This window comes from Hemitrygon akajei, chromosome 8 (genome assembly GCF_048418815.1).
Source record: "Hemitrygon akajei chromosome 8, sHemAka1.3, whole genome shotgun sequence".
Classification (NCBI taxonomy): Eukaryota; Metazoa; Chordata; class Chondrichthyes; order Myliobatiformes; family Dasyatidae; genus Hemitrygon; species Hemitrygon akajei.
Window position 1 is genome coordinate 112,935,249 of NC_133131.1, and position 13,879 is coordinate 112,949,127.

General features: G+C 38.7%; 1 protein-coding gene across 3 annotated transcripts in view; it reads left to right on the forward strand.

Moving 5' to 3' along the window:
- egfra (epidermal growth factor receptor a (erythroblastic leukemia viral (v-erb-b) oncogene homolog, avian)) overlaps positions 1-13,879 on the forward strand; it is a 283,288-nt gene that overhangs the window by 216,569 nt on the left and 52,840 nt on the right. For 2 of the 3 annotated variants that reach the window (XM_073054393.1, XM_073054391.1), the window contains exons 11-14: positions 1,639-1,729; positions 4,682-4,881; positions 7,332-7,464; positions 10,102-10,192. In XM_073054393.1, the coding sequence (XP_072910494.1) occupies positions 1,639-1,729; positions 4,682-4,881; positions 7,332-7,464; positions 10,102-10,192 (515 nt within the window). The remainder of the gene's footprint in view (positions 1-1,638; positions 1,730-4,681; positions 4,882-7,331; positions 7,465-10,101; positions 10,193-13,879) is intronic. The other variant, XM_073054392.1, reaches the window with a different exon arrangement.

Sequence of the window (13,879 nt, forward strand, 5' to 3'; positions counted from 1 at the left end):
CCTTGCAATTTCTTTAACTCCACTCATAAAGATCCAACATTCTCTGACCCTGTGTCACCTCTTTCTAAAGACGTAATTCCATCTCTTGCCAATAGCATCACACACCGCCTATGCCTTCCTGCCTGTCCTTTTGACACAAAGTATATCCTTTGATGTTAAGCTCCCAACTATGGCCTTCTTTCAGCCATGACTCAGTGATGCCCACAACATCATACCAACCAATCTCTAATTGTGCCACAAGTTCATCCACCTTATTCCGAATGCTACCTGCATTTAATTACAGCACCTTCCATCCTGCATTCTTCACCCTTTTGAATTTTGCCTCTGTGGTACAATTTAACTCTTTGCTCTGTCTGCATTTGTACCCAATCACTGGCTTGTCCTTCCTTACATCCATGTTACATCCATCATCTACTTGTAAGCCTGCTGGCTCAGCCTCAGCTCTATCATTCTGGTTCCCATCCCCCTGTCATACAACCAATAAGGAGAATGATAAAGGGTATATTGTTTTATTGCAGGAAATTTGAAGAAAGGTTTCTTACTTGAATTATAAGATGCTGTTGTGAGACTGCACCTGCAATATGTCATTTTGGTCTTGTCTCTCTACATAATGATGGATATATTTTTATTAAAATGAATACAGCATTTAGATTCTTACATTGAGGATGTGATCTATAAGCAGAAATTAAGCACTCTTAAGCTTTTTTTCCTCGAGATTAGGAAAATAAGAGATGGTATTATTGATAGACTTTTTTTGTGCAGCTTCACAAAAGAGGGGCAGAATTGGTGTTTCTGAAATGAGGGAACATGGTTTGCAAATAAAGTCTGGGCTTCCCACAACTGAGATGGGATGATCCTCTGTCTCTGGGCTTTGGAATGCTAAATGTATTCAAAATAGAAATTGATTTATATTTTTGGATATTGAAAATACCTATGGATACAGGGTTAGTGCACAAAGTGGTAGTGGGGCATAAACTAACAGAATGGCAGAGAAGACACAAGAGGCTGAGAGCTTATTCTTGCTGCATTTTTAAATGTTTGTATGCAGGTGAGACATTAACTTTTACCAGTTCCCTGGCACAACACAATTTCCGATCCTTCATTATTACCAATGTTGCTGCTCACCTCTGTAATCAGCTTGTTTTCGACTTGTTGTAATCATTACTGAAGACATTTAAATCTCTTTTATAAGCATTCTTAAAATAGAAAGTTGGGTGCTCTTACAATCTTTTGGCTTGAACTTCCTGCACGTTGTACACCATTGCAGTTTCATCTGTGAGCGTCTAGTGGAGTCTTCTGTTTGATCAAAGCTGTGAGCTGACTGCTTTAACTCTCCTGGCAGGAATGTTTAACAAAATTCCTTCCCATGTTATCTCCTCAAAATAATCCTTTGTTACTCCTTCCTGACCCCACTCCTCTTCATTATCAATATAATCCTCCAATTTTTTTTAAAAATTGGCTAGGGCTTGCATTATATTGAATACCATTGTGGGGAAAAAAAAGATGTTCATATGTAGAACCTAGTTGGGTTGATCAAAGAACCTTATTGACAATAATATCCACTGAATTTCTTCGCCATGTACAATTGTTGCAATATTTCACAAGTTTGATGTATTTTTAATAACCTTTTTCTTCTAGGCTATTTTTTAATTCAAAGTTGGCCAGATAATTACACAGATCTGCAAGTGTTTGAAAATCTTGAAATAGTGCGTGGCCGGACTCAACATCAGTAAGTAGTAGATAAGAATGTTAGATAAGAATGTTTTATTAATGTTGAGAAATCAATTATTAAATTGTGAATACATTAAAAATTAATTTTTTGTTAGATTTTTCCCATGTTTCACAACTTGAATGTAAGTTGTGTCCATTAAGTTTATTGTCCTTAACATCACATTTCTGATTCAAATGTGGTTAATGTGAGATCAGGGTCATTGAAAAATATGTGGCTTGGTGCAACAGAATGTTTCAGTTTCCACCATTGTAAAATTTTGGGATGTTACTTTGTTCCATATTTTGCCCAGTCTAAAGTTATCTTGGGTAGGTATGAAAAGTTATTGGAGAAAGTAATAAAATTTTAGTCACTAGCTCTAGGAGAGAGAATACAAAATTAAGATGGTGGTGTTTCATTTTTGCAGAGCCATTGCAGTTTGTAGCATTTTTTTTACAAGATCTGCTGAAGGATATACCCATAACTCAACAGTTTGACATTGATGGCTGGGGTAACCAGCCTTCCACTCAGCTAAGCCCTGTCTATAGGGCTTGACTCCTCATTTCCTAGCAGCCCACCATAGTCTATTTTGGCAGATTGCTTCACTCCCAGAATAAGTAATTCACTAGGTGAACCCATCCTGGATTTAACCTAGTACTAGTACAGTGGGATGTCGGCGCGTGGCCAAGTGGTTCAGGCGTTTGTCTAGTGATCTGAAGGTCGCTAGTTTGAGCCTTGGCTGAGGCTGCATGTGTGTCCTTGAGCAAGGCACTTAATCACACATTGCTGTGCGATGACACCGGTGCCAAGCTGTATGGATCCTAATGTCCTTCCTTTGGACAACATCGGTTGCGTAGAGAGGGGAGACTTGCAGCTTGGGCAACTGCCGGTCTTCCATTAAAAAAAAACATTGCCCAGGCTTGTGCCCTGGAAACTTTCCAAGGTGCAAATCCATGGTCTATCGAGACTAACAGAGGCCTAGAGAGTACAGTGGGCCTCATAACATCAGCGGGAGAAAGGTAGATAAAGATTTAATTTGACCTACAGTAAATAAGTTTGTTTAATTAACCATCTGTGTTTTACTTTTAAATTTTTGATTTTTTTTTTACAGTAATAAGCATTCCACTCAAATGACAGGTTTGACAGTGAATGAGCCTATACCAGTGACAACATTGTGTTTATTTGTGTAGCTGACCACTTACTCTGCAAGAGAGATTACACTGCCCCAATCCTTGCTGACATTTGGGAGCCACATTGCTAATGGAAGAACTAGTGTGGGAATCAGGACTCATACAGCACAGAAACAGGCTCTATTGCCCAAGCTAACCCAAGATGCCTATCTACCCTAATCCTATTTGCTTGCTTGACACTGGTATCCCTCTGTGCAGCTCCTTTCCAAGTACCTGCCAAACTGACTTTTAAAAACTATAATTGTATCTGCCTCCATCTTTCCTCATTTCAGACATTCACTACCCTCTGTAGAAAAAACATAATAATAGGATATATTCTTAACATTATAACCCTGTAATTTAGGAGTGAAACTTGTAAGGCATGGATATTAAGCAGTGTCCAGTAAATGAAATTGAGGTGCTGATCATCAATGATCTAATTTAATGCCAGAGTAAAACTCTTAATTCCTTGAGAGGCACCAAACAAATATTGCAAGAAGATGGGCGTGTTGCCCTTGAATGGTCTCTTGTGTTTGATTTCAGAATAAATTTAAGAAAAGGCTGCCTTTTTGATTGTGAATTGGATTGTATAATATGCCCCAAGAGTAGTTGCATGTTTCTCCAAGAAAAATCAACTACAGTGATTTTATTAATTGAAGATTTAAACTCGGGTTTTGAAGCTAACTTTTCAATCTGAGCTGCTGGCAAGTTGCTTCTCCTCAACTACAGCATTAAAAAGAGTTCTCATCAGAGGAAGGAGGGCCTGTCTCAGTAGAATGACACAAATATAGGCATTTCAGCAATGCCATTATGGATGAGCTAGGCTCTCCTGAATGTAGAACTAGACCAAGGGAATAAGCACTAGTGAAAATCTGGAAGTAAATTTGCATATTTCAATCTGCATCGCTTTCCTAAATAAAGATGAATCTTTTTTAAATTCAGTGATTTTGACAGAATAGTTAAATCTAGTACTTATTCGATGTCATTATCTCAGAAAGAAGGATAGGGAAAACATAAACAATTCATGACCTCAATATATGCTAGTATTTAACAGCATAGCTGTACTTGTGAAGTGTAATCACTACTGCAATGTAAGAATTTTTCTTTTTTGCAGAGAATTCTTCATCCTTTTAACAGATACTAGCTTTATTCTGGTTTTGAATTCATCAAGCTTCTAAAGAGGGTGCTGCAAAAATAAATTAGAACTGGAGTGTAGAAAGTAGAAGATGGTATCAAAGTTTAGATTACTTTAAATTGCAAGCAATAAAACTACAGCAGAAGTTTGAAATGTACTGCAACACAGCAGTTAACTCAGGAAAGGGATTTTTTATTGTGCAATATTAATTTCACCTTTCAATGAATGAGGAGATACTGGATAGGCTGGGTTGATTTAATTTGCAACAGAGGAGTCCAGATCTGTTTTAGTGGGTCGTAACATACATTTTTCCCCACAAATGGACATCCAAAGCTAAGGGGAGATATGTTTGTCAGGCATTCAGAAAGATGGGATCTGAGGAAAATTGTTTTTCACTCAGGATGTCATTTCTGGTGATACAGACTGATATATTCGTGGAATTTTAAATACCTGCATGAGCACTTGAATTGCCAAGGCAAAGAAGGCTTTTGACCAAGTGTTGATAAATGGTATTAGTATAGATGAGCACCTGGTGGTCAGCATGGATGTGGTGAGTTGAAGGGTGACTTCGAAGGGATGTGTGACTCTGTGAAAATAACCCATTACTAAACTGGGCATAGCACCTGTCTTATGGTCTAATTTTCCTCACGTAACTCTTTTCCTCTTCAGCAGCAGTATATCATTTGCTTTGGCCAACCTGGGCATCAGATCTTTGGGACTGCGTTCCCTCAAAGAGGTTAGCGATGGTCATGTAAGGATAATTAACAACAGGAAGCTCTGCTATGTGTGGTCCTTGGACTGGAAACAACTCTTCAAGTCTCCCCGACAGTCAATCATTATAAAGGGAAATAAGTTAAAGGAAAAATGCAGTAAGTGATGAGCCTTTACTCAAACTCTCACACATGTCAATTTTGACAGGATTTTTGCAATTGTTCCCTGTTGTCCTTTGACTCTGGAGTCAGCAAAGGATTCGGACTTTACTTTGAGGATATTGAAGCCTGGAAATTATCTCCAGATCAAGGCTTTCTGTTGTGCCTCTATCCAACACCAGCTGTCCTCTTAACTTTAACTTGTTAATCCAAAACTAGGTATATGTATTACCTCTTTAACTGAAAAATGTCATCATCACTTTTTCTGTGTCTGTATGCGATCGTTTGTTTAAACCTTCAGTTATATAAAAGTTACTGGATGATTTTTTTAAGAAAAAAACACGATGCACATATCTTGTCATGGAATTAATGTTTGAAGTAAATATTGTATCCAGGTTGTACCTCATGCCTTGATTATATTACCCTGATTATATTAAAAAATGATTGTACATTGCATTGAACTTTTCCATTTAGTTTCATTTAATTGGGCCTTTCACAAACAGACTGGTGATGTGCAGTGTATGTTTTGATCCTCTCAAAGCTAATCAATAAACTTCAAGATCGTGGCCTCAGTACCTCGTTGTGCAATTAGATGCTCGATTTCCTCAAAGACCTTAGTCAGTTCGGTCTGGCAACAACATCTCCTCCACAATCTCCGTCAACACAGTTTCAGCTGCTTACCTGCCCCCGCTCTACTCACTTTACTCTTCTGACTGTGAGGCTAAGCACAGCTCCATTGCCATATTTAAGTCTGATGACAACACCACTGTTGCAAGCCAAATCAAATGTGGTGACAAATCAGCATATGGGGGTTGGGGGAGGAGAATGAAAATCTGGTTGAGAGATACTACAACCTCTCACTCAATGTTAGCAAGACCCAGGAGCTGGTTATTAACTTTGGGAGAAGGAAACCAGAGGTCCAGGAGCCAATTCTCACCAGGGGATCCGAGATGGATAGGGTCAGCAATTATACATTTCTTGGTGTTATCATTTCAGAGGAGCTAGGCCCACTCTAGTGCTGGACATAAGTGCGATTACAAAGAAAGCAGGCAGTCACCTCTACTTCCTTAGAATTGTGCCAAGATTTGACAATATATCTTAAACATTGACAAACTCCTATAGTAGACGTGTGGTGGAGAGTATATTGACTAATTGCATCACGGCCTGGTATGGAAACACCAGATCCCTTGAATGGAAAATCCTACAAAAAGTAGGCCCAGTCCATAAATGAGAAAAGCGCTCCATATCATTGAGCATATCTACATGGAGTGCTGTTGCAGGAAAGAAACATCCTTCATCAAGGACCCCCACCACCCAGGCCATAATTTCTCCTCACTGCTGCCATTTGGAGGGAGGTTCAGGAGCCACAGGACCCTCACTGCCAAGTTCAGGAACTCTTATTATCCCTCAGCCATAAGGCTCTTGAACCAGAAGGGATATCTTCACCCCATTTCCCTTGTCCCATCACAGAAATATTCCCACAACCCGTGAGCTCACTTTCAAGGGCTCTTCATTTCATGTTCTTGATGTTTATTGCTCAGGTATTTTTGTATCTGCAGTGTTCTTTTGCACATTGGTTATTTGTCCATCCTGTTGTGTGCGCTCTCTCATTGTGTTTGTTGGAATTGCGCTGTATGCCCGTAAGAAAATGACTGTGTTGTGTATGGTGACATGTATGTACTTTGATAATAGATTCACTTTGGATTTTCTAATGTGGAGTCCTGCACCTTAGTGAAAGCAATTCGCCAAGGCAACTGCCCTGCTCCAAAATGCAACAAAAACAATATTTCTAATAAGTACTCTCAACCCTTAGCAAATATTTTTCACTTTTGGAGCTTTATGGCTGACTTATTCTAATTCATCATTTATATTTAAAATTTCTTTATTGAGATACAGTATAGAATAGGCCCTTCGGCCCTTTGAGCTGTGCCGCCCAGCAATCCCCTGATTTAACCCTAGCCTCATCACAGGACAATTCATAATGATCAATGAACCTACCAAGCAGTATGTCTTTGGATTATGGGAGGAAACCAGAGCACCCTGAGGAAACTCACTTGGTCATGGAGAGAACGTGCAAACTCCTTACAGGCAGCAGCGGGAATTGAGACTGGTCGCTGGTACTATAAAGTGTTGTGCTCATCTTGCATCCTTGGTTTACTTTGAGTTTTCATTTAAACATTTCCCTTGGTTTCTGTTCTACTCTTAATCCTCATTTTTTGTGTACTTCTAGTTTATCTGAAGTAAACCTGTTTATATCTTCAGTGTAGTTTTTAGCTTTCCCAGTGTTACAAAATTCCAGTATTTAGAGGTTTTTTTTTTTGCTGAGCAAGTAAAGCGGGAACATTATAAGTGAGGATGTAAATTTTTTAAATTAGTTATGAAAAACATGCTTATCCTTTAATTATGATATTCATCCTGTCTGAAAATTGTTTTTCATTTCTGCCACCTAGATGATGAAAATCGGGTCTGCCACCCACTGTGTTCTGACGATGGTTGTTGGGGCCCTGGACCCTTGCAGTGTTTTTCTTGTCGTTATTACATACGTGACAAAATGTGTGTTGAGAGGTGCAACATTTTTGATGGGTAAGTATAATGAAATACTTGGCGGAATTTTTAATGCAGTCTTAAGATTTGAAAAGATGCTTTGGATAATTGAGCTGATTGCTTCCAGTAATGTAGCTTTTCAGATAAGAGATCTGTAACGTCTGGCCTGAGCAGATGCTGTGGGCAAATACAAGAATAACTTTTGAAAAGGAATGAGACATCTTATTTAAAAATCCCACAATAGTCATTAGAGACTAATCCCTCGTATTGACCGACCACTGGCCGAATGTCTTGTATCCTTGCTGGATGTTCTGCCTCAGATTAGTAAAGCCCTATTTCCTTTTTCTCACAATTAAGCACATCTTTGGATGGAATGTAGATGGCCATTATTACAACCGGATTTACTTTAAGTGGGTATAACATTTTGACGAGAGTCATCAATGGATATGTGTGTCATCTAACCCTTCCTACACTTGCAACTGGTGCAGATTCCACTGGCAGCTTTGTTGTTACTTTAAGAAAGTACAATCAACAAATAATTCTATCATTTTGCTAATATAAATATAACAGCAATATTACAAAAACTAATCAACTAAGTTTTCCTCACAAGCGGAACAAAGGCCACACCTGTCCCTAGACCTCCTCCCTCCCATTCAGAGTCCCAAGCAGTCCTTCCAGGTGAGGCGACACTTCACCTGCAGGTCTGTTGGGGTCAAATACTGTATACTGGTGAGACCCAATGTAGATTGGGAGACTGCCTCGCCGAGTACCTACACTCTATCCGCAAGAAAAAGCAGGATTTCCCTGTTGCCATTCATTTCAATTCCACTTCCTATTCCCATTCCGGCGTGTTAGTCCATGACCTCCTCTACTGCTGCGATTGAGGCCACACTCAGGTTGGAGGAACAACTCCTTGTTTTCCATCTGGTACCACTACTAAGTGATACGCTTCCTTATATTGGTCAGTTTTTAATAATGCTCTCCCTTGACGAGTCTGATATTCACCTAATTCAGGGATATGTTTTGATGTAAAGTAAGTGACTGCTGTACAGTTAAGCCTTCTGTAATATTCCTGCAAAGGAATCAGACTGTTTACAGCAAAAGTCATTTGTTTTTTTTAAGCAGTAAATATTTGATAAAGTGGAAGAAAAACAAGAAATCCATGGGGCTGATACTTTACCATTGCATTCAATTATGCAGAGAAGGTGCTTTGATGAAAAAGCTGCCTTCACCACTGATTCCCAAAACTCTCATGATTCAACAAATTATTGGAAAGGAAAAAAAAACATAAATTAATATTGGGATAAGTAACTCCATTGAGAGGATTTAGAGTTTTCCTTTTCTACTTGCAAAAATATCAAAGTAGACCAATAATATTTTCCACTGTGGGCTAGGAGCTAATTTGTTCCATTAATAAACTATAATGTGTAAATTTGGATACTAATTACTAAAATCTGATAATAAATACATTTTCACAATGTCTGATAGCAAACTAAAAATAGTTAATAAATTCAAATTGTTTTCATTTATTTTTCTTTCCGTTGTGTTGCGGTATGGTGGGTTGGGGTTACGAGGCTTGGTTGGTGGTGGTTCGGTCGCAGAGCAAGCGCAGAAGCTCCCAGGAAGATTCATGTGGAAGAGCCATCATGAATTTGTCCTGATGGTGCACTAATGAGGGGTCTCGACCTGAAATGCGACTGTTTATTCCCCTCTGTAGATGCTCCCTTGCTGAGTTCCGGCTGCATTTTGTGCATGTTGCTCAAGATTTTCTGCACCTGCAGAATCACTTGCGTCCATAATGAATATTGTTGCACCACCCTCTCAGCAAGTGATTAATATTGAATCAATGAGCTGTAAGATGGGCTTTTTGGAGTTGCTTCCAGCTGAATTGGTCCAACACTTCTCCATGTCTTCAAGAGGAAGTGCGCTACTTATGTGTGTGAACAGAGTGTAAAATAAATAATCTACAAAATAGACTCTTAACTCATTTAATTTTCTCCCCCTTGTTTATGTCCGCTGAATTTTCTCAAATGCAGACAACTTTGCCCAAAGACAGTTAAGGATCCTAACATTTCTATTAATAATGGGTGAGAGCATAGAATGACTGAAGTCAGGAGACAGGGTTCAGATCCATCTGGAAATAAAATCATTTGGAAGAGAGCAGCAGGAAATGGATGGGATGACGTAGGTTATTTTGGGGTTCTTCCACATAGTTTCACGCAAAAGGCATTTAATACTTCAGTGTTTTTATTCATGTTGATTTATTGAAGTGATGTATATTGTTGGTGAAACCTTTGCCTCAGGTGTTTTTTTCAGGTTGGAATAGATGCTGTCAGGTCAATCACGTTCCCTTGCTTTTTAGACTGTGAATTGTTTATTTAAACTTTGAGCGAAACTCAGTGGGTGCAGTGACATGGAGGACACTTTTATTTGGGTGAAGTGCATCAGTATCATTGATCCGTTTGAGCTTCACTCACAATCTCAGCCTCAGTAAGCAGAGACTTTGCACTCCTTTGCGTGTAACTAATGCACTCATTTATTTTTTCTTGTTTGTAATATAAACTACAAGTTTAAGTGCAAACATAGTTCTGGCTTGATGTGGGATTTTAACATTTCTTCAGATGTTTAGTTTTCAGTTTGTTCACAAACCATATTTTTTTTATCATTTTTGCACAGGAAAGTGAGGGAGTATTTGGAAGGGTCCCGATGTTTTCAATGTGATGGCGAATGTAAACCGCAGAATGGGACTGAAACTTGCAGAGGACCTGTAAGTCAAGATTACATTACAGAACGGTCATATGTACAAAGAAAAGGAGCAGAGGGCTTACTGGTATTAAAGGTTAAAATGGAGATCACTGGAAAAATTATCTTTTTATTTCAAGGCAAAGAATGACTGAGGGTCAGTCAGCCACAAAGATGGTTCAAGAAAAGAAGCATTAACGTCATCAAGCAGAGTGTATTAGTCTGCAAAGGCTTTCGGTGTTTATTAGTTGTACAGTAAGAAGCTGTCACCCTGTAATGACACATCAGCCTGTGATATCATGGAAACATGTCCACTTTCCACTGCGAGCTGGAGCAGTGGCTTAGGAGGAGGTTGCCTTGGGGAATCACTAAGCTGAGTGGCTTCAGTGGAAGCCCAGGCACATTTTGGCCATACTCGTGGATTAGTGACATTGATGAAAGTGGGAAAATGGATAAAGGATAGAGAGCAGGGAGAGGAAGCAATTGCTCATGCCCAGTTACTTTTCACTCCTGATCCAGGATGCCTGACTATTGCCTGATGAGTTCCAAGTTCCCACCATGGTATACAAGATAGCATAAAAACCTTGGTGTATTTTTGCTTCTGTTCTGAACCTCAGAAAAATGAGTAGGATCCAATTTCTCCCACTTGTTTATTTTAGAAATTCCTCAGCCCTCTGTTCCAAATATCTCAGTTTTCCAGTTGATTTCACGGCTACAGAAAACTGTTCATTTCATTCAACCCAGTTCTTTGCTAACTCTAAACACTTCTATCATATTAACCCATGAAGTCTATTGTTAAATTTTAAAAAGCCCAGTTCTTATATATAGTCATATAAGTATTTTCTCCATTTGAGCACTTATCTTGGTGCATTAGAATTTCTTCTTGCTGAGGCCCAATTAGTAGGCACACAATTCAGCCCAAACACATTAATCGTTATCTTTAGCTTCAATATGGTATCATCATCAATGCCTGTTATGCTGATGGCATTTAGGGCAGCAATGAATGTCCTCCATCTCTAACATGAGAAAATCTACAGGTGCTGGAAATCCAAAACAACACACACAAGATGCTGGAGGAACTCAGCAGGCCAGGCAGCATCTGTGGAAAGGAGTAAACACTTAACATATCAGGCCGAGACCCTTCATCAGGACTGGAAAGAAGTGGGAAGTCAGAGTAAGAAGGGGAGGAAGAAGTACAAGGTGTAGGGGATGGGTGAGACCTGGGGAGGGTGTAAAGTAAAGAGCGGGGAAGTTGATTGGTGAAAGAGATAACGGGCTGAGGGAGAATCTGATAGGAGATGGTAGAAGACCATGGAAGATAGGGATGGAGGAGGAGCACCAGAGGGAGGTGAAGAGCAGGTAAGGAGATAAAGTGAGAGGGAAACAGGAATGGGGAACCATGAGGGGGATAGGGCAATTACCAGAAGTTCTAGAAATCAATGTCCATGCCATCAGGTGGGGGCTGCCCAGATGAAATAGAAGGTGTTGCTCCTCCAACCCGAGTGTAAGCTCATCACGGCAGTGGAAGAGGCCATGTCAGAATGGGAATGAGCAGTAGAATTGGAAGTCTTTCATCTCTGTATGCCCTTATACCACATTATATATCCTAAAATGAGGCAAAGATTCAAGTGATCAAGTTTAAGATGCCTAAATTAATCATCTGAATTTGTACTTCAAAATTCCTCTGTTCTACCATAGCATTCAGATCAGAATAACTACCTTTTATTAGATTCACGATATATCACCTGTATTTTGCTGTCAGCAGTGAACCAGCACTGCCCACTGATAAGATAAAAAGGAATCAGCCCAGAGATTAAGCTATATAGGAAAAAGCCTTTCCTAAATCAGTTTGTTGTCATTATCAACTCAGGACAGCTTCAACATACAAAAAAAAGCTATGTTGTAAAATACTGTGATGTAATGATGTATTCAATCACACTGAAGAATTCTCTCAGAGCAAACTTAGAATTAAAAATAATATTACATTTCAGTTTCTTTACAGAAAACAAAATTTATTGAATTGTACTCATTAGGTAAATGCAGAGGCTGAATTATCATAGCAAAATGCTGGAGAAACTCAGCAGATCGGGCAGCATCTATAGAAACGAATAAACAGTCAATGTCTCGGGATCGAAATGTTGTCTGTTTGTTCATTTCCATGGGTGCTGTCTGACCTGCTGTGTTTCTTCAATAGTTGTGTGTGTTGCTCTGGATTTCCAGCATCTGCAGAATCACTTGTGTTTATGACTGAATTACCATATTTTTTTAACGTACTATAAGTAAGGTTATTATTTTAAACTTTCTGACATATTGATCTGAGGTAATGTCTACAAATATATGATTTTAAATCAGATCGGAGAGATCATTAAGTAAGAAAAATGGCATTGCAAGCCATTAAATCTTGCTTGATTTTATGTTGCATGTCTGTCTCTCTGCTTGGTTTCTATCAGCATAAAAAACTAACATCCTATGTATTTCACAGATGTCTGCAGATTACACTGCTGGTGGCTGAAAACAGCACAGCTGTGTGGGGGACCAGGGAACAGCAACCCTTCATTTTCTGCATTTAGCTGCATAGTGCAGACAGTCTTGTCAGATTAATCTTGTAATGTTAATAGCCGTATTTTATTTTCAATACATACGCCAGCCTATTGGCCTCTCACTTAGTGAATACAATTTCTTACCTTGAGCCCACTTTCCCCACTTCTTCAGTTCATTTAAGATTCTTTAGGGGGAGAGATGGTCAGATTATCTATTGACTATATGCTTTCCAGTTGCCTGACTCGTTTATGAAACTTAAAGTCTGTCTCGCTATACCTTCAATTACCTCTATTCCACAATGCAAGGCATTGTTAAATTACATTTGAGAAATGCTTCTGTGAAGTACCTTGTAATTTTAATACTTTCAAAGCTGTCTGTGAATATAGTGTGTCATTGCTTGATGTGACTGAACTGGCAGCAGAAATGGACGATGTTATCCCTGGCAAGAATTACCACAACAATCTGTTCTAAGGTTCTTATTTATAGGTTCTTGTTTGTGAATATGTGAAACATGATGTTTCATAATATTTTCATATTTCACAGTGGTGTTAAACTTATTGAAACTAGAAGTATCAGGAAATTAATGAATTTGCCAGGTTTAATGGGCATGATATTTTTCTTTAAGAGAGAGGGTTATCAGATGAGGCGTATTCAAATCTGCAATGTAAAACATTGTTTTTTCTTGCCATGTCTCTCTGCTGGACACGGTTCACTGCAGCTGTGTTTAAACATGTTATGAAACCCCAATTTCTGGAAAGAATCCTAATGTTGTTTTCTTCAGTACCACAGCTCGATTAATAGCTTAATAACCAAGGTTTCCTTGGCTAAGATTTGGCAATTAAGTTGAAGATGATTTTAACTGTTGCTTTTTGTAACTACGTGGAACGTTCAGATATAAGACTTTTATTATTTATTTCCAGGTGTAGTCTGTGCTGTATTATTTCTCTACTTCATTCTTTAGTTTTTATTTGTTTCTGTTTAAGTGAATGTTGACACCAAACCAAAAGGATGAGATGATTTTAAAAAAATGAATATGTAAACTATTCAGTTACATTTAGTTATGTCCTTTTCAACTGAAAATTATTTGAAGTGGGAGTTTGTGATTTTGGTTCTTGGCAATGTTCCTGAACCTTGGAAAGTAAAGATTAAAAAGTTCAATATAATTGTTTTT